This window comes from Portunus trituberculatus, chromosome 34, assembly GCF_017591435.1.
Source record: "Portunus trituberculatus isolate SZX2019 chromosome 34, ASM1759143v1, whole genome shotgun sequence".
Classification (NCBI taxonomy): Eukaryota; Metazoa; Arthropoda; class Malacostraca; order Decapoda; family Portunidae; genus Portunus; species Portunus trituberculatus.
This window is the reverse complement of record NC_059288.1, coordinates 1985828-2007500: the sequence shown is the minus strand read 5'-3', so window position 1 is coordinate 2007500 and position 21673 is coordinate 1985828. Positions and strand designations below refer to the sequence as shown.

At 44.4% G+C, this 21673-nt stretch overlaps 1 protein-coding gene across 1 annotated transcript in view; it reads left to right on the top strand.

Annotated features, from left to right (window-relative positions):
* The window catches only part of LOC123512547, a 179000-nt gene that overhangs the window by 67483 nt on the left and 89844 nt on the right, over positions 1–21673 (top strand). Inside the window, exons 6-8 of the mRNA XM_045268973.1 lie at positions 5281–5469; positions 16636–16817; positions 20463–20695. Of these exons, the coding sequence (XP_045124908.1) occupies positions 5281–5469; positions 16636–16817; positions 20463–20695 (604 nt within the window). The remainder of the gene's footprint in view (positions 1–5280; positions 5470–16635; positions 16818–20462; positions 20696–21673) is intronic.

Below are 21673 nucleotides of genomic sequence, written 5' to 3'. Positions count from 1 at the left end.
ATCTCGCTGTCTGTATCTCACGTGACTGTAATCATGTCTTAAGTCGTTAACATGGGTTGGACTGATAGATCCCGGTGTCTGTTCGCCACCTTCGTCAGCCATATATCCTTGGGCGACATTCCCTGTGGAATGGTATGGCGGTACACGTGCTTGGGCTTGACGTCTTGGGCTGGTCAATATCAGTATAGATTATCACTGTGTCACTTTACCTTATCAATCTGTATAAAAGAATCCATTCGTGTCACTTTCACTTTATCCCTCTCTTTTCCTATTTGTTCTTATGGTTCTTCATGCTTCATTCTTTTCCAAAGTGTTTCACTCAGCTGCTGCTCGTGCTATGCTTGATATAATCGGCATATTGTTTATGTCACTGTCGTCTAAAGGAAAGGGATTCCGTACTCGTGCTATCACTGTACCTAATTCAGCGCGGAAGCGGAAGTGTAGTACCTGATGTCCGCAATTACGACGTAATAACACCTTGCTGCGGTGTCACATATTACGTAATGAAGGTTCGTTTTGCTCGGTGCGATTATCGCTCAACTATAATCGTCAAACGATTGTCTAGAGCACTAATTCAATGTTTTTGAATGGGACTGTTTTGCTTCGAGCGACTGACGCTACAGTCGCTAACGATCATCGTTGGCCCTAAATAGCCGCACGGCTAGGGAGTGAATATAATCGCAGTCGCAAACGATCATTTGACTTGGAAGGAGTGTGTCATCATGGCTCCCAGGTTTTCCGATGAAGAGGAAGAGATCCTTAGATAGGTCGTCTTTGATCAATTCATCCAGGAAGTCGAACTGTTCAACAGAAAGGCGGAAAAACTCGGCAAACTTGTTGTGGTCTTCACGCAGGTGGTTTGTAATCAATTTCTGAAACATTCCCTCTTCATTCCTCAATTCAAACATCAAATGTATCTTAGTCCTTTTTCCCCCGTACATTTGGAAAATAACTTCTTCATCTTCCATCTCTTCAGCTAGAAGATATTTAATTAACCACCTTCTTTTTCTACTAAGTTTGCTGAAAGACATTTTCTCGCGACACTATACCTTCTTTGAGACACTTTCGCTACGTAACCGCTGTCTCGTTGAAAATCGCACAGACACTGACGCTCGAAGCAAGATGGTACACCCACTACTATCGTGGAGCGATAATCGTTGAACAATCATCGTACAGCGATGATCATGATAATCGCACCGAGCAAAACGTACCTTTATGACGTGATAATTCATGGACAACTCTGGACTGGATCATGGAGCTGGGGTGACCCACTCCACGTGAGCCAGGGCCCAGAACACCAAATGAGAGAGAGAGAGAGAGAGAGAGAGAGAGAGAGAGAGAGAGAGAGAGAGAGAGAGAGAGAGAGAGAGAGAGAGAGAGAGAGAGAGAGAGAGAGAGAGAGAGAGAGAGAGAGAGAGAGAGAGCAGTGGACCACTCCTCTTCACCAGTACCAGCAGTCGGCCGCGGACCCTAACCACCACCTCGGACTAGCAGGCCTCGCTCACTACCATCCCTCACCATGGTACAGCCAGCTTGCCCCCGCCGCCAACTAAAAGGTCGTCTCTAGCAACGTCCGTGGTCTCCGGACTAACCTTGCAGACTTATACCACAACTGTGTGCAACGACACAATGCAGACGTTGTTGTGGTGACAGAGACATGGCTGAACAGTGAGGTGGAGCCCACGTATGGCAGGATGCAGGGCTTCACCCACTGGGTGAGGAGGGACCGACAGGAGCGAACAGGAGGTGGAGTGGCTGTCTGCTTCAAGGAAGGAATGCAGGCCCAGCTACTCGACATAGACACGCCTCCACTGATGGAGATGATGTACTTCCGAGTAACGCTGGCAGACCGCTCAGCCCTCTTACTGTGTGCCCTGTATCGCCCCCCGCGACAAGGGCCTGACTCACTCCTGTACCTGACTGAGACTTTAGACAACCTGATGATGGCACACAGCTGCAGCCACGTGCTGATTGTGGGGGATCTCAATCACCACCTGGAAAGAGACGCCTACGAGAATCTCCTGGAGGTGCAGGGTCTGACAGATCATGTCACCTTCCCCACACATGAACGAGGAGGGACATTAGACCCTGTCATCTCAGACTACCAGGAGGACAAGCTTCAGTGTCATCAGCTGGGGCTCGTGGGCAGCTCTGATCATCACGCTGTACTGACACAGCTGGAAGTGGGCGTGGCTCGGGACGAGGCCACCACCCGCACCATCTGGCTGTGGAACAAAGCAGACTGGGCTTCCCTGCGCCGCGACCTGACCCACACCCCATGGGCCACTCTGCTACAGGGAGGAGCAGAGAGTGAAGCACTTGCACTCACCTCTCACCTTCTCGCCCTCCAGAGACGCCACGTCCCACACAGGGAATACACCACCAGACCGACGGATCAGCCATGGTTTGGCTACCGTTGCCGTGTTGCTGCTGAGGCAAAGTATGCTGCCTGGCTCCGCTACAAGAGGAACCCGACTCGGCGCAACAAGGACTTGCATAGGGCTGCATGCAGGAGGATGGTGGTAACCAGCAAGTGGGCCTTAAAAAAGTGGGAGGAAAGCCTGCGCCGGAAACTGTGTGGCACTGGCGTAGGAAACAAAACTTGGTGGTCCCTTGTTAAGGACAAACAGGAACTGGCCACCAAGAATCCATCCCTCCCTCAGCAAGCAGGACGGTACTGTCGCCACCAGCAGTAAGGAGAGGGCACAGTTGCTGGCTTCCTTGTTTGCTGGAAAAATGAAGGTGGGGAATCCACAGCAGCCACCGCCTCAGCTGGTCCAGCAATGTGAGAAGACTGTCACCATGGTGGAGGTGACGCATCAGCAGGTGAAGCGATTATTGCGGGGCTGGACACACAGAAAGCTACCGGCCCTGATGACATCAGCCCGCACCTGCTGAAGCGATGCTCCCAGGAACTGGCTGCCCCTCTCACCCAAGTCTTCACAACTTGTGTACGGGAAAACGTCTGGCCTTCAGTGTGGAAGGAGGCTCGAGTAGTTCCTGTACACAAAAAGCTCCAGGACGGACCCAAAAAACTACAGACCCATATCCCTGTTGTCAGTGGTGGGTAAAGTGTTTGAGAGGGTCGTGGCAGAGGTGGTGTGTAGCCATCTCAAGGACAATGCCCTCCTCTCAGACCAACAGTTTGGGTTCAGACCTGGAAGGTCAACCTCCGACCTAATGATGCTTCTCACCAGGCAGTGGCAGGACGCCCTCGACGACGGCAAGGACACTATAGTGGTTGCTTTGGACATAGCTGGAGCTTTTGATAAAGTATGGCACAACGGATTACTGGAAAAGCTTCGTGCTAAAGGCATCCAGGGTGGCTTGCTACGACTCCTGGGAAATTACCTGCAGGACAGAAGCCTCAAGGTGGTTGTCAACGGGCAAACATCTGAGTCCCTGCCTGTGGAGGCATCAGTGCCACAGGGTTCAATTCTTGGCCCACTCCTGTGGAATATCTACGTGGATGATCTTCTCCAGCTACTGCCAGGAGTCAAGGCCTATGCTGATGACTGCACCCTCTCCTATACCTATCCACGCCAGGACAGTGGGCGGGCTGCTGAGGCCATCAATCAGCAGCTACGAGTGATAGAGGAGTGGGGTGCTCGCTGGCAAGTGACATTCGCGCCGGAGAAGACACAGGCAATGGTTGTCTCTCGGTCCCCAGCCGCCATGGCAGCAATGGCAGGAAAGTTGTCTTTGGCGCTGCTGCTCTCCCACTCCAAGATGACGTCAAGATACTTGGAGTGGAGGTGGATCGAGGGCTGAGGTTTGACAGCCATGTCAAATCCATTGCCAAGAAAGCCTCTCACAGGATCTCCGCTCTCAGAAGGATCGCCAGTTTCCTCGACAGGAAGGGGAGACTGCTGCTGTACAAGGCACAGGTGCGGCCCCACCTTGAGTACGCAGCTCTCTCCTGGATGTCCTGTGCCGCCACACACAGAAGGAGACTGGACAGCATCCAACGCCGCGCCATACGGCTAGTAGATGCTGCAATACCACCTCACCCAGAGCCTGAGCGTCCCCTTGATTCACTGGAACACCGCAGAGATGTGGCGGCAATCGTAGTGTTCCATAAGGCACAGGTGCAAAGAGTGCCACATCTGGCAGGGCTGCGTCATCCTCTGAGAGTCACCGCACGGAGCACGAGAACGGTGCTCAATGGTGGTGACGCCGTAGAGGTGCCGCGATCCCACGGGTGTCAGCATCAACGCACCTTCGCAGGACGCGTCTCCAGGATGTGGAACTTGTTCACGGCCGCGGTGCCTCACGTCCAGGAGATGAACACACAGTGTCAAACTGATGGCACATAAGTGGAGACAGACACTGCCAACTCCTCTGACACTCTTTGTGACGTGACACTCAGTGTAGTGCAGTGCGTGAATAGTGCTAGTGAAGTGAAAAGAACAGTGCTCCATTTACATGCTGACCATCTTGTATATTTTCTATTTTTAAGTCTTGTAAATATTGTAGAGAAATAGATTGTAGTACCCTTAGAATAGGTAGCACACGACAGTGCGCCTTTGGGTACATGTTCTTCTGTATAAATTATGTTTAAATAAAAAAAAAAAAAAGAGAGAGAGAGAGAGAGAGAGAGAGAGAGAGAGAGAGAGAGAGAGAGAGAGAGAGAGATTTTGGCACCTGTCTTTAGGATGGTACATATTTAAAGACGTCATAAGGTTGCATCACACAATTTGGGATGAGCACAAAGTGTTTTTGGGATGTTGAGAAAGTGATTCATGAGTTAAACTAATTTAGACGGGTGTACAAGAGGCTGTTCCCACAGGAAGGGCATTCGCACACATGTCCTCTCATAATGTTCAAGTGAGTAAGTCACTCGCAGCTACTGCAAGGCGACGTTTCTTTCCCTCCGGTGTGGCAAGACCGAACCTGAATGTATTGTCATATAGTGAGGATAGATAGATCCTATTAGGGATAACCGAGGCGTATCTACGAGCGCACTTCACACTTCCATGACAATGTCCGGCTTGCTTGTAGCGCCGCCCTCTTTTACCTCACACTGAGACTCCCTTCATCCTGGGCTGCTTTCACGTGTTAAGACGGCGTGCTTCAATCTGTCACTGAACCTTGTTTTTCAGCTCCATCACGGTACTGAGAATCTCAATGCTTATCTCTGCTGTTTGGTTGCCTTGCCTCGCCTGGGTGTCGGCCCTGGCATTCTTTGTGTTACTCACGTTGGATCCAGTTGTTGGTGACCACTGCCTGTATGGCTCCAGCTATTGTACGTATACATATGAAAGAAATTCATCCCCCTGACATCCCCCGTCCAGGCTCGGTGCGGGCCAGGTGGTGCAGCTACATTGGGGGCCGCCACTGGAAGTGTTGGGCGCAGCAGTGGCTGTGCGGTTCTACCTGTTGATCACTTCCCTGCAGCCCCTGAGAGTACACCTGCACTCCCACGCTGAAGTGACCTTCCGCCTACCCGCTCACCGAGGCTATAGCAAGGTATGTGTGTGTGTGTGTGTGTGTGTGTGTGTGTGTGTGTGTGTGTGTGTGTGTGTGTGTGTGTGTGTGTCTATATAAGAGGGGAAAACCTGCCAAGGGCAACAAAAATCATTAAACAAAAAGGCCCACTGAGATGTCAGTTCCCGAAAGGGTTCAAGAGAGTCAGCCAAAAGAATGAGATAAATTTCGTGAAATCTCCCTCAAAAATTAGTTCAGGTCAGGAGGTAGATGGAAATACAGAAGCAGACAAGGAGTTTTTTAGTTGACCATAGAGAAGGATGAATGCCTGAGTTTTATTTTTTCTTTTAATGTTATGGCCTATAGCGCCTGTAGGCATACTTGTGGGAAGCGCTGTTCTGTCTGCCCGATCCCACGCTCAAGGTAAAATAAATACGATATAGTATTTATTTTACCTTGCCCACGCTCACCACCTTATCCACTACGCCACCCTCTCCTATGTACTTACTGGTTAACTCTTGCGTTAGAGAGTTAAGAGTGAAAGAAAGAAGAAAGTCTTGAGCAACGAGGTCGCGGGAGGAGTAAGGGCATGTTACCCAAAAAATAGCGGTAGGGAACATGAGATGCAATATTGCGGATGTGAAAAAGAGGTTAAAAACAGACGATAAGAGGAAGGGAGTTGATAGGAAGATAAGCTTTTTATATATATATATATATATATATATATATATATATATATATATATATATATATATATATATATATATATATATATATATATATATATATATATATATATATATATATATATATATATATATATATATATATATATATATATATATATATATATATATATATATATATATATATATATATATATATATATATATATATATATATATATATATATATATATATATATATATATATATATATATATATATATATATATATATATATATATATATATATATATATATATATATATATATATATATATATATATATATATATATATATATATATATATATATATATATTGCCAGTCCTAGGCTCTGCCAATACTGACCATTTAATTTCTCGTCGCAACACTTGGCAGACCCGCAACAGGTGAAGGCTTTAGATATCTTTTAATTGATTAAACCCCCTCAAAAACTAAGCTTTTAGGCTCCACCCAGTTGACCTTCCCTACTTGCTCCGCGTCCTGTCCCTCCCCGTGAACTTATAGCTTCATCACCTCATCTTCCTCTCCACCACTGTCATGAGTGTGTGTGCGTTTCCATTAGTACGATAGTTTGTCTACTCTAAAATGGCTTCTGGATTTAAAACACACTGTATCTTATTGATAACGTAATTGATTTTATATGAATAATACTTCCATTCTGTTGATCAATGCACATCTTACAAGAAAAGCTTACGGTTTTCCTGAAGATTTGACAACCACGCATTCCCTGGGACACCATTCAGACTGATACCCAGGAACCACTTTAAAGTAGGCAGACTATACTACTACTGTTACTGTTACTACTACCTCATCTTCTTTATCTACTACTACTACTACTACTACTACTACTACTACTACTACTACTACTACTACTGCTGCTGCTGCTGCTGCTGCTGCTGCTGCTACTACTACTACTACTACTACTACTACTACTACTACTACTACTGCTGCTGCTGCTGCTGCTGCTGCTGCTGCTGCTGCTGCTGCTCTCTTGTTGTTGTTGTTGTTGTTGTTGTTGTTGTTGTTGTTGTTGCTGTGCTGCTGCTGCTGCTGCTGCTGCTTTTCTCTCTCTCTCTCTCTCTCTCTCTCTCTCTCTCTCTCTCTCTCTCTCTCTCTCTCTCTCTCTCTTATTTAAACAAAACTTAGTACAAAGGACAATGTACCCAAAGGCGCACTGTCGTGTGCTACCTATTCTAAGGGTACTACAATCTATTTCTCTACAATATTTACAAGACTTAAAAATAGATAATATACAAGATGGTCAGCATGTAAATGGAGCACTATTCACTTTCACCGCACTGCACTACACTGAGTGTCACGTCACAAAGAGTGTCAGAGGAGTTGGCAGTGTCTGTCTCCACTTATGTGCCATCAGTTTGACACTGTGTGTGTTCATCTCCTGGACGTGAGGCACCGCGGCCGTGAACAAGTTCCACATCCTGGAGACGCGTCCTGCGAAGGTGCGTTGATGCTGACACCCGTGGGATCGCGGCACCTCTACGGCGTCACCACCATTGAGCACCGTTCTCGTGCTCCGTGCGGTGACTCTTAGAGGATGACGCAGCCCTGCCAGATGTGGCACTCTTTGCACCTGTGCCTTATGGAACACTACGATCGCCGCCACGTCTCTGCGGTGTTCCAGTGAATCAAGGGACGCTCAGGCTCTGGGTGAGGTGGTAGTGCAGCATCTACTAGCCGTATGGCGCGGCGTTGGATGCTGTCCAGTCTCCTTCTGTGTGTGGCAGGACATCCAGGAGAGAGCTGCGTATTCAAGGTGGGGCCGCACCTGTGCCTTGTACAGCAGCAGTCTCCCTTCCTGTCGAGGAAACTGGCGATCCTTCTGAGAGCGGAGATCCTGTGAGAGGCTTTCTTGGCAATGGTTTTGACATGCCTGTCAAACCTCAGCCCTCGATCCACCTCCACTCCAAGTATCTTGACGTCATCTTGGAGTGGGAGAGCAGCAGCCAAAAGACAACTTTCCTGCCATTGCTGCCATGGCGGCTGGGGACCGAGAGACAACCATTGCCTGTGTCTTCTCCGGCGCGAATGTCACTTGCCAGCGAGCACCCCACTCCTTTATCACTCGTAGCTGCTGATTGATGGCCTCAGCAGCCCGCCCACTGTCCTGGCGTGGATAGGTATAGGAGAGGGTGCAGTCATCAGCATAGGCCATGACTCCTGGCAGTAGCTGGAGAAGATCATCCACGTAGATATTCCACAGGAGTGGGCCAAGAATTGAACCCTGTGGCACTGATGCCTCCACAGGCAGGGACTCAGATGTTTGCCCGTTGACAACCACCTTGAGGCTTCTGTCCTGCAGGTAATTTCCCAAGAGTCGTAGCAAGCCACCCTGGATGCCTTTAGCACGAAGCTTTTCTAGTAATCCGTTGTGCCATACTTTATCAAAAGCTCCTGCTATGTCCAAAGCAACCACTATAGTGTCCTTGCCGTCGTCGAGGGCGTCCTGCCAATGCCTGGTGAGAAGCATCATTAGGTCGGAGGTTGACCTTCCAGGTCTGAACCCAAACTGTTGGTCTGAGAGGAGGGCATTGTCCTTGAGATGGCTACACACCACCTCTGCCACGACCCTCTCAAACACTTTACCCACCACTGACAACAGGGATATGGGTCTGTAGTTTTTTGGGTCCGTCCTGGAGCTTTTTGTGTACGGGAACTACTCGAGCCTCCTTCCACACTGAAGGCCAGACGTTTTCCCGTACACAAGTTGTGAAGACTTGGGTGAGAGGGGCAGCCAGTTCCTGGGAGCATCGCTTCAGCAGGTGCGGGCTGATGTCATCAGGGCCGGTGGCTTTCTGTGTGTCCAGCCCCCGCAATAATCGCTTCACCTGCTGATGCGTCACCTCCACCATGGTGACAGTCTTCTCACATTGCTGGACCAGCTGAGGCGGTGGCTGCTGTGGATTCCCCACCTTCATTTTTCCAGCAAACAAGGAAGCCAGCAACTGTGCCCTCTCCTTACTGCTGGTGGCGACAGTACCGTCCTGCTTGCTGAGGGAGGGATGGATTCTTGGTGGCCAGTTCCTGTTTGTCCTTAACAAAGACCACCAAGTTTTGTTTCCTACGCCAGTGCCACACAGTTTCCGGCGCAGGCTTTCCTCCCACTTTTTTAAGGCCCACTTGCTGGTTACCACCATCCTCCTGCATGCAGCCCTGTGCAGGTCCTTGTTGCGCCGAGTCGGGTTCCTCTTGTAGCGGAGCCAGGCAGCATACTTTGCCTCGGCAGCAACACGGCAACGGTAGCCAAACCATGGCTGATCCGTCGATCTGGTGGTGTATTCCCTGTGTGGGACGTGGCGTCTCTGGAGGGCGAGAAGGTGAGAGGTGAGTGCAAGTGCTTCACTCTCTGCTCCTCCCTGTAGCAGAGTGGCCCATGGGGTGTGGGTCAGGTCGCGGCGCAGGGAAGCCCAGTCTGCTTTGTTCCACAGCCAGATGGTGCGGGTGGTGGCCTCGTCCTGAGCCACGCCCACTTCCAGCTGTGTCAGTACAGCGTGATGGTCAGAGCTGCCCACGAGCCCCAGCTGATGACACTGAAGCTTGTCTTCCTGGTAGTCTGAGATGACAGGGTCTAATGTCCCTCCTCGTTCATGTGTGGGGAAGGTGACATGATCTGTCAGACCCTGCACCTCCAGGAGATTCTCGTAGGCGTCTCTTTCCAGGTGGTGATTGAGATCCCCCACAATCAGCACGTGGCTGCAGCTGTGTGCCATCATCAGGTTGTCTAAGGCCTCAGTCAGGTACAGGAGTGAGTCAGGCCCTTGTCGCGGGGGGCGATACAGGGCACACAGCAGGAGGGCTGAGCGGTCTGCCAGCATTACTCGGAAGTACATCACCTCCATCAGTGGAGGCGTGTCTATGTCGAGTAGCTGAGCCTGCATTCCTTCCTTGAAGCAGAGAGCCACTCCACCTCCTGCTCTCTCTCTCTCTCTCTCTCTCTCTCTCTCTCTCTCTCTCTCTCTCTCTCTCTCTCTCTCTCTCTCTCTCTCTCTCTCTCTCACACACACACTAGTGATGTATCGGAGGTCAAATTTCGTGGCTCCGCGGAGGCGGAGGTCAGTTTCTCAAAAAATGCGGATGCGGATGTAGTTGCGGAGGTTATGGAATAGTTTTTTGCGGAGGCGGAGGCGGAGGCGGAGGTTGTTGCCTACACCTCCGCGGAGACGGAGGCGGAGGCGGAGGCGGAACAGATTTTTTTTTTTTACCCATTTACAGTACCGGTACTGCGTCGACAATAAACTCCTGTTACTCCTTTCCCTCACTCAAATTTGGGTACAATAGGAGATAGTAATCAAGTTTTGGCAGTGTCAATGTAAAATCTTAATATTCCCGGTGAATTATTCATGGATAACTATAGTAGAGTACTATAGTTACAGGACTGTAATTGTGACTGCAGCAATCGGCTGAAGGCTAGGCTTTTTCTTTTTCATAGACTGTAGAGTACATAGGCCTTCCTCTGTCACTGCTCCACTTTCTAGTGTTTTATTTAGCATACTACTTAATTATTTCTGGCACTGATAATTTTATTTTGTAGCCTATCTCAGGATTGTTGACTTATTTTCTAGGAATGACAAATGATATAGGTCTAAATCAGGGAAATAGGCATACTGGAAACCAGCTATTTATAATTGTAATTGATAGTCAAAAGGAGCGTGACATACCCCCTTTTTAATAAAAAAAAAAAAAAAGTTTTGATCCATTACAATCCTCTGTGCACCTTTAAATTACTGCAATACATTGCAATTACTTTAAGTTTCCGGGCTTGAATAAAAGAGGTTTCTTTCTTAGATAACAATATTGAAGCAATGGTTAAAAATAGAAGAGTCAGATAAAAATACTAAATATGTACAATTTTTGTAGATACTGGAGACCGAGGAATGCACTCTATAAAATCAAAAGGAATACCCTTGAGCCAATTGTTACTGCTCAAAAATGATGGTGGTGATGGATTTATTATACTGGCCTACCTCTTAAGGCCAGTGAGGGATGATGGGGAAGGGTTCAAGTGAAGGGGGAATAAGGGAGGATTTATGTAATGTTACTGTAGAGGTATATTTTTTAGACGGTTCACAAAGTCATGCATTAAAAATTCGTGCGTACTGCGTACTACAGTTGCATGTTACTGTTACGCCGTAATGAAACAAACATCTTACTATATTTTGGGGTGCAACTGTGTGCCGAAAAATACAGGTACCGGTAAACATCCGCGCCTCCGCAGTTTTAAATTGCGGAGGCGGAGGCGGAGGCGGAGGTCTCATTTTCTGAAAATGCGGAGGCGAAGGCGGAGGCGGAGGTCTCATTACCTGAAAATGCGGAGGCGGAGGCGGAGGCGGAGGTTAATAAAACGCGGAGGATCCGCGGAGGCGGATATCCGATACATCACTAACACACACACACACACGCACACGTACACGCACACACACACACAGATAGATAGATAGATAGATAGATGTTTATTGACCACAAATATGTAAGTTACAATTATATTGCCTACAGCATACCTTTGGTCCAATATATTATACTTTATACCTATACATGAATAAATTCCAACAAACTAATATTATTCAATTGAATACCAATTACATTACATAAAAGAAAATAAACGATGCAAACTAAAACTGTAAAAAAAACTAATAAAAACTGCAAAGCATACTACAAATAAAAGTTAACGAACTAAAACCAAAAAACTCTACAATTTTTAAGAAGACAAAAACACAACATACCATAAAACAAATTGAAATGACCACCTCACAATACAGATAAAAAACAAAACCTAAATAAACGTTAAAAGAACACAAATGAAATGTTATGCACAAGGAAATACTAATATACATACATTTAACAGTAAAAAACCCAAAACCGTTAAAAACTTGACAACACTTTAAAAATTATCTCACAGCATTGGGGTGGATCATGATTCATAACCTGTTGAATTGTTTCAAAATCATAATACTGCCTTAACTGCACACACACACACACCGCGTAGTGTAGTGGTTAGCACGCTGGACTCACAATCGAGAGGGTCCGAGTTCGAGTCCTGGAAAGCGGCGAGGCAAATGGGTAAGCCTCTTAATGTGTAGACTCTGTTCACCTAGCAGTAAATAGGTACGGGATGTAACTCGAGGGGTTGTGGCCTTTCCCGGTGTGTGGAGTGTGGTGTAGTCTCAGTCCTACCCGAAGATCGGTCACTACGAGCTCTGAGCTCTCTCCGTAGGGGAAAAGCTGGCTGGGTGACCAGCAGACGACCATGGTGAATAACACACACACACACACACACACACACACACACACACACACACACACACACACACACACACACACACACACATACGATTGAAGAAAATAATCAACCAGTAAGCCATATTGATAGAATTTTTAGAGAAACATATAATTTGCTAAGGAATATTGGAGTAGCATTTCACTACATGGACAAAAAAATGATGAAGAAATTGATAAGTACTATAATAAGACTCAGATTGGAATATGCAGGAGTAGTGTGGACCCCTCATAAAAAGAAACACATAAGGAAGCTGAAGAGACTACAAAAAATGGCTACAAGAATGGTTCCAGAATTTGAAGGGATGACATATGAGGAGAGACTAAAGACTATGGATCTACCAACCCTGGAACAAAGAAGGGAGAGAGGAGATCTGATGCAAGTTTATAAATTGATCAACGGAATGGACCAAGTGGATAATGAGAAACTGATCCTGAGAGAAGAATATGACATCCGAAGCACAAGATCGTATAGTACGAGTAAAAAGCTGAGAAAAGGAAGATGTCAGAGAGATGTTAAAAAATATAGTTTCCCGCAAAGATGTATTGAGACGTGGAACAGTTTAAATGAAGAATACAACTAGGTAAATAACACACACACACACACACACACACACACCGGCCCGGTAGCTCAGTGGTTAGAGCGCTGGCTTCACAAGCCAGAGGACTGGGGTTCGATTCCCCGGCCGGGTGGAGATATTTGGGTGTCTCCCCTTTCACGTGTAGCCCCTGTTCACCTAGCAGTGAATAGGTACGGGATGATAATCGAGGAGTTGTGACCTTATTGTCCCGGTGTGTGGTGTGTGCCTGGTCTCAGACCTATCCCAAGATCGGAAATAATGAGCTCTGAGCTCGTTCTGTAGGGTAACGTCTGGCTGTCTCGTCAGAGACTGCAGCAGATCGAACAGTGAATTACACACACACATACAATGAATACCAGGTAGGAATGCGCTGTGTGTGTGTGTGTGTGTGTGTGTGTGTGATTCACTGTTTGATCTGCTGCAGTCTCTGACGAGACAGCTAGACGTTACCCTACGGAACGAGCTCAGAGCTCATTATTTCCGATTTTCGGATAGGCCTGAGACCAGGCACACACCACACACCGGGACAACAAGGTCACAACTCCTCGATTTACATCCCGTACCTACTCACTGCTAGGTGAATAGGGGCTACACGTGAAAGAAGACACACCCAAATATCTTCACCCGGCCGGGGAATCGAACCCCGGTCCTCTGGCTTGTGAAGCCAGCGCTCTAACCACTGAGCTACCGGGCCGTGTGTGTGTGTGTGTGTGTGTGTAATTCACCTCGGTTGCCTGCTGGTCACCCAGCCAGTCTTCCCCATTACGGAGCGAGCTCAGAGCTCATAGACCGATCTTCGGGTAGGACTGAGACCACATCAACACACAACACACACCGGGAAAGCGAGGCCACAACCCCTCGAGTTACATCCCGTACCTATTTACTGCTAGGTGAACAGGGGCCACACATTAAGAGGCTTGCCCATTTGCCTCGCCGCGCCGGGACTCGAACCCGGCCCTCTCGATTGTGCGTCGAGTGTGTGTGTGTGTGTGTGTGTGTATGTGTCGGAGAGAGAGAGAGAGAGAGAGAGAGAGAGAGAGAGAGAGAGAGAGAGAGAGAGAGAGAGAGATGGGAGGAGTCACCAATGAGGTGATGACCTCATCAGCTTCTTCCTTAGGTCATGGGGGCGGAAAGCTCAAGTCGTAAAAGATGTGAAATATTTCGTTAATCCTTTCTGCTTCCAACACTACCACTTCCCACACCACCATCACCACCTCGGCGCCTTTGACATTTGTAAACGCTACTATGCAATATAATTTTATTGTTTTCAACAGCAAAACTTCATTGCTGAAAAAAAGAAATCTCTCTCTCTCTCTCTCTCTCTCTCTCTCTCTCTCTCTCTCTCTCTCTCTCTCTCTCTCTCTCATAAACACACAATGTTAAGGAAAAGGAGGAAGAGGAATGAATAAGAAAAGTAGTGAATTATAGAAGGAAGAGTGCATAAGAGGAGGAGGAGGGAAGGAAAATGATGATGATGATGATGATGATGATGATGATGAAGAGAAGGAGGAGGAGGAAGAGAATTAGAAGGAGGAGGAATTGGAAGATTTGATAGATTCCTGTGCTTCATTTTCCCTGTGAATGGAAAAAATAAGATACAATATAGGACAAAAAACAAAAACAAAAGAAGATAAGACACACACACACACACACACACACACACATCATAGTGTAGTGGTTAGCACGCTCGACTCACAATCGAGAGGGCCGGGTTCGAGTCCCGGCGCGGCGAGGCAAATGGGCAAGCCTCTTAATGTGTGGCCCCTGTTCACCTAGCAGTAAATAGGTACGGGATGTAACTCGAGGGGTTGTGTCCTCGCTTTCCCGGTGTGTGTTGTGTGTTGATGTGGTCTCAGTCCTACCCGAAGATCGGTCTATAAGCTCTGAACTCGCTCAGTAATGGGAAGACTGGCTGGGTGACCAGCAGGCGACCGAGGTGAATTACACACACACACACACACACACACACACACACACACACACACACACACACACACACACGACTGTGATTTAGAAGGCAATGAGGTGGTGAAGCTCTAAGTTGACGGGGATGGACAGGACACGGAGCAGGTGGGGAAGGTCAAGTTGATGAAGCCTAAAGGCTTAGTTTTTGAGGGGTGGTAATCAATCAAAGGAAATCTGAAGCCTTCATCTGGTGTGGGTCTGCCAGGTGTTGGGACGAGAAATTATATTGCCAGTATTGGCAAGGAGTCTATATGATATATATATATATATATATATATATATATATATATATATATATATATATATATATATATATATATATATATATATATATATATATATATATATATATATATATATATATATATATATATATATATATATATATATATATATATATATATATATATATATATATATATATATATATATATATATATATATATATATATATATATATATATATATATATATATATATATATATATATATATATATATATATATATATATATATATATATATATAATACTTTTAAACTTTTTTTTCGGGGATTTTCGAGGTAAAGGAGATATTTTGGATACCGTTTTCCTAAAAGACCAACCGTTTGGTAACCATTACGCAGAGTGGAAGCCCTTTCTATCCTCAAACCGTGGCCGGAACTTCAACTCAGCCCCCATATTTCCAGTGTAGCACGGAAGTTGTTTACTAATTGATAGTTAAAGGTAGAACTTAAAAAAAACATCTATGAAATTTTCGATTATCGTGTAGATATCTTTGGGTGCTGGCATTCTAGTAGGTTTTCTTTTTTCAAAGGTTTTTGTTGCCCTTGGTCACTGTCCTTTTACCTGAAAAAAAGCTTTTTGATGTCTGCAATGATATAAATGCCGTGTGTTCATCATTCACAACACTAAGATGTCAGTGAGGCATTCCTGATCGGAAACAACCGTGTCATCAAAGGGTTTATCTATTAATTCTACAAAATTTATTCTAGATCACTACTATAGCAGTTTTTAAATTTCTAATTGAAAAATATATTGATTTTAATATACAGTGAAACATCTTCACCTTTCCTATCTTTCTTGTATGTTTCCTTTAGCACACAACCTTCTCATACATTGTAAGTTGATATCGGCATCATTCATGCACGCTGCTGTAAAGCGAATACCTTCAAAGTCAACATTTAAATTTTGTAAATAAAATATAAACTCATGATTGTTCTTTAGAACACTACAGATATGTAAATGTAGAGAAGCATTGTCTTGCAGACATCTGAACATATCGTAGCTATATACGCACATTACGAGTACCTGTCTACGCGTGACAATATTGTTATCACATTAACCTTGCATATAATAAGAGCCATATCTTATTACTCGTGCATCGTATCATGGTATTATTCATTAACCCCTTCAGTACCATGACGCCTTTTCATATTCATTCCGCTTACTATCTGATGATTTTATTTAGCTTCAGATACTTCTGATGGGATTAGAATAGTGAAGACTCTGACCATTAATTTTCTAACCTCCATAGACCCTTCCTAATCTAAATAAAATCGTCCAGTCATACACAAAACTCATAGTAAAAAATGCATTCCAGTACTGAAAAGGTTAATGTGTTCCCGGCTTCATTTGGGTGGCAGATTCCAGGGAGAGCTTGGACGTTTGCAGCTTTGGCGGCTTGGGTGGGACAAGAGGGCGGGAAAGAGGCAGTGCAGGCCCTGGTCACCCACACTGAAACTCTCCTGACCTCCCTCGCCCTGATCGCTGATCTGTTGCTGCCCGCCAAGGTGAACGCCTTTAGGAAGCACCCCCGCCGATACAGGTGAGGAGGAAGGAGAGGTATTTGAATAACAGGAAATAATTCGGAGGCGAGGCGTGGAAGAAGAATTGCTTAGGATAAAGACCCTCACACACTATCATATATTCATACTCATTCATGGTATTTGTGCATGCATAACAACCTTCCACAGCAATTTCTGTAAAAGAATGAAAGAAGTTGATGGAAAGGGAGAAATCTGAAGCTGGGATCGATTACATTTACAAGTACTCCCTGTGGCATTAAGATGACCTCACATTTCTTCGTGCCAGGAAATCAAACAGGATAGAAGCATGGACCATATTCATCTTGAGCGGCTGAGTGACACGCGCCAACTGATGATGATGAGTGACAATGATCCAGTGAATGACATGTTTGTGCAACCATGCATGAATGTGCATGTCTTCATGATAATGTGTGGGGGCCTTAACGAACTGTATTCTAAAACACTTCTTCACTTCACCTCCATTACATTCAAAAGGATCTTATGGCTTTTGATTTTTTCTTATGATTTTAGTGACAGATTTAAAAAAAATCCTGAATAATGAATAGGGGAAACTCTCTTGAGAAGCCAGCTAATAATTTCTGTGACCTTTGAAAATAGTTGAGGTGAGAGAGCAGAGTGTTTTTGATGCAGATCAATAAGACGAGACATTGAAGTAAGAAGACGAGGAAGAGAGTCGCTTAATATAACTTGATAACTTGAGAAGCTATATAGAGTCATAATTTAGCTCACAACTGGTAGAGAAATAGCAATATTACAGGAAAGGAAGAAGAAAATCAAAAGGTGGAAATATTTGTTGATCATTATTGTTTACAACAAATCTACTTCTTTAGACAAAATCATAATATTTTAGAACAGAGGAGGAAGAGAGTATATAGATGAAAAAAAAAAAAAAAGAGATTTGGATCATTATCTCAGAGTAAGTTTCCTTTTTAATAAGACGCGAATGGTACAGAAGACAAACGGAGAGGACGGTAATGATGCATGGAAGAAGCCTTCCACGACGTTTCGCCTTACAATAGAAGATGCCTTCCATTGTAAGGCGAAACGTCGATGATAATAAAGCAGGACATATATGAAGATTTCTGCTGGGTTTCCGTCTTTTAGTGTATATATATATATATATATATATATATATATATATATATATATATATATATATATATATATATATATATATATATAATATTTATTTATTATTATTTTTTTTTTATTTAAACATATAAAACCTGAAAATGAAACAAATAAACGAAAAAAAAAACATTATGGAGAATAAACAATGTACATATGATAAACAAATATAGTCAACTTCAAAATAAAATAAAATAAACAAATGGTTTAATACCCAAGTCAGGGTGATGGCCAAGTTAGAAAAAAAAAAAAAAGGCCAAGACCTATTTGTCCCGGAGATCTTATCTTTGAAGGTTAAACACGTTTACCTCACTCAGTCTCTGCACGTGTTTCAGTGTCTGAAGATGGGATCACACTTGTCCCGAAACGTCACAAGAGCAATGGTGACTTTACTGCGGCTTTTCTTCAACCTTTATATATATATATATATATATATATATATATATATATATATATATATATATATATATATATATATATATATATATATATATATATAGATAGATAGATAGATAGATAGATAGATAGATAGATAGATAGATAGATAGATAGATAGATAGATATAGATGTATATTTCGATCGTTACTCTGTTCTGTTCGGGGTGGAGAGCGGAGTCTGACTCAGTAAGCGATTTAACGCAATACATATGTATAAGCATTATGTTTTATATCAAAGTTACGTCAGTTTTACAGGAGCAAAGCAACTGACCTACCAGGAATGAAGAACGGAGTCAGACTGCATGAGAATGCGACTTCGCAGTTTTCCCACAGTCTAACTCCTTGGGGGCCCTTGTTTCCTTCCACTCCCAATTTTTTTTGGCAGTCGTCACCATATGACTGGCGCGGACGTAATTAAAAGTTATTTGATTGACACTGCTACAGGAGTTACATTAATGAAAGAAATTTTTCCAAACAGCTCAGTTCTCCCTCTACCGACTGGAGTGAAAAATTCATATTAGACTTCTGATTATGTAGCGATTGAATTTAGTCATTTTAATTCATGGCTGACTACCATCTCTCTCTCTCTCTCTCTCTCTCTCTCAGACAGTAGCAATACAGTATGTCTGTACGTCTGTATGGTATATGACGGTCACAATACAGTCTCTGTTATCCACGTGTGTCGTAGTTACATTTATAACCTTAATGGCTGTCTCTGACGAGACAGCCAGACGTTACCCTACGGAACGAGCTCAGAGCTCATTATTTCCGATCTTCGGATAGGCCTGAGACCAGGCACACACCACACACCGGGACAACAAGGTCACAACTCCTCGATTTACATCCCGTACCTACTCACTGCTAGGTGAACAGGGGCTACACGTGAAAGGAGACACCCAAATATCTCCACCCGGCCGGGGAATCGAACCCCGGTCCTCTGGCTTGTGAAGCCAGCGCTCTAACCACTGAGTTACCGGGCCGTGTGTGTGTGTGTGTGTGTGTGTTTGCAGCGGAGGTGATGATGAGTCAGTTGCCAAGTTTTCAGCACGAGGTTTGCAGTGAAAACACCATGTGATATACTGAGAAATCTACAACTCATTAAATTAGTACATTTTTGCAAGCATTATGGCATGCAAAAAATTTCTAAATTTACTATTTTAGGAAACAACAGACATTGGAATAAAAAAAAGGCTCAAATGTCGAAATAGTCGCAAGCGTTAGTCAAAATCAAAGAATAAGTGACTTGAATCTTCCCTTTTGAAAAAGTTCGTCATAGGTAGATGGGAATGCAGAATTAAACAGGGATTTCCAGAGATTACCAAAGAACGGGATGAATGATTGAAATAACTGATAAATTCTTGGATTAAAGAGGTAGACAGAATAGGGTTGAGAGAATGAAAAACATCTTGTGCAACAAGGTCACGGGAAGAGGAAGGCATGCGGTTAGTAAGATCAGAAGAGTAGTTGGCGGTAGAAGATGCTAGAGATGCTAGAGATGCAACATTGCAGCGATGAGAAAGAGGCTGAAGACAGTTAGAGGAGAAGAGTTGAGAAGACGAAAAGCTTTTGATTCCACGTTGTCTAAAAGTCCTTCGATTTCAACCGCCCCATACATATAAAGCATACTCTATACATAATCGGGATGAGAAAACTCGCAGACGTGACTCAGAAGTGAATGTAGATTACAAAAGCAAGCCACTATAAAGGGATGCTTTAAAAATTTCCTCAATCTTCTTTTTTTTCTTCATTGAATTTATCAATAGTGCTTAGTAAAATAGGAAGGCTATTGCAGCAACGTTTACACTTATCGCAGGCATGACAACAACTGAGGTCCGGATAGGAAAAATGATCTAGATATAGTTTCCAAACTGTTTGCTCACTGTGGTTTGTAAAGTGTTCTAGCCTTAATATAAGAGGTAACCAGTATTCTCAACATTTCATCACTCTTTTTTCATTAACTCTGGAAGTCCCTGACTGCTTCTATAATTACTCCTTACTTGAACTCTTTCAAGAAGATTTTAAGGGATTCATGCTTCAATTTTGCGTGACTGGTACTCTCAAAAGTCATCCTATCTGCAGGTGTGAAGGATGCTATCATCTACTGGGAGTCGACCTGGTCTATAACTCCACTTTCCATCCGACCATTGTTGAGGTGGATGGTCAGCCAGATCTCTCACCACCCACACCAGCACATCCAGTCCTTGCAGCTGGTCGGGAGCGAGTGGCGGGTAATGTCCTTACCTTGTTGACGAGGGAAAAGAAGGTGGCGGAACACGTGCAGGAGGCGCTGGTGGAGGCTGCTGATAATGTGGGTAGGTTGGGAGACTTTAGCTTGTATTTTTTATTGTTGCAGTTGATGACATGTAATGATGTACTGTGTTTTGTGATTTTTTTTTTTATGCAAGAGGGAAAATCAGCCAAGGGCAATTAAAGATGAAAAAAAAAAGGCCCACTTGAAATGCCAGTTCCTTTAACGATTGATATAAAATTAGCCAAAAGTCAAGGATAAATGTCTTGAAACCTCCCTCTTAAAAGAAGTCAACTCGTATGAAGATGAAAACACAGAAAGGTATGAATGATTGAGAGTACTGCTGAACCCTTACATTAGAGAGTTGGACAGAATAGGAATGAGAGGAAGAAGAAAGCCTTGTGACGCGAGTTCGCAGGAGGATGGGAGGCATGCAGTTAGCAATATCAGTAGAGCAGTTAGCGTGAAAATAGCGATAAAAGATAAAAAGAGATGCAACATTTCGACGGTGACAAAAAGAGACTGAAGACATTCAGTCATAGGAGGGAAGTTGATGAGACGAAAAGCTTTTGATTCCACCATATCTATTAAAGCTGTGTGACTAGAACCCCTAAACATGCGAAGAGTACCTTGTTCAGAGTTAGCAGTTGGAAGGGCGAGAAAAACTGGCGGAGACGCCTCAGAATGCCTAACTTTATAGAAACTATTTTAGCAAGAGATGAGACATGAAATTTCCAGTTAAGATTATGAGTAAAGAACAGACCGAGGATATTCAGTGTAGAATAGGAAGAGAGTTGAGCATCATTGAAGAAGAGGGGATGATTGTCTGGAAGGTTGTGTCGAGTTGATAAATGGGGAATTGAGTTTTGAGGCATTGAACATTTCTAAGTTTTCTCTGCCTTAATCAGAAATCTTAGAAAGATTAGAAGTCAGGCGTTCTGTGGCGTTCCTGCGTGATCTGTTGACTTCCGGAAGGGTTGGTCGTCTCTCGAAGGACGTGGAAAGATGTAGGGTGGTACCATCAGCGTAGGTGGATAAGGCA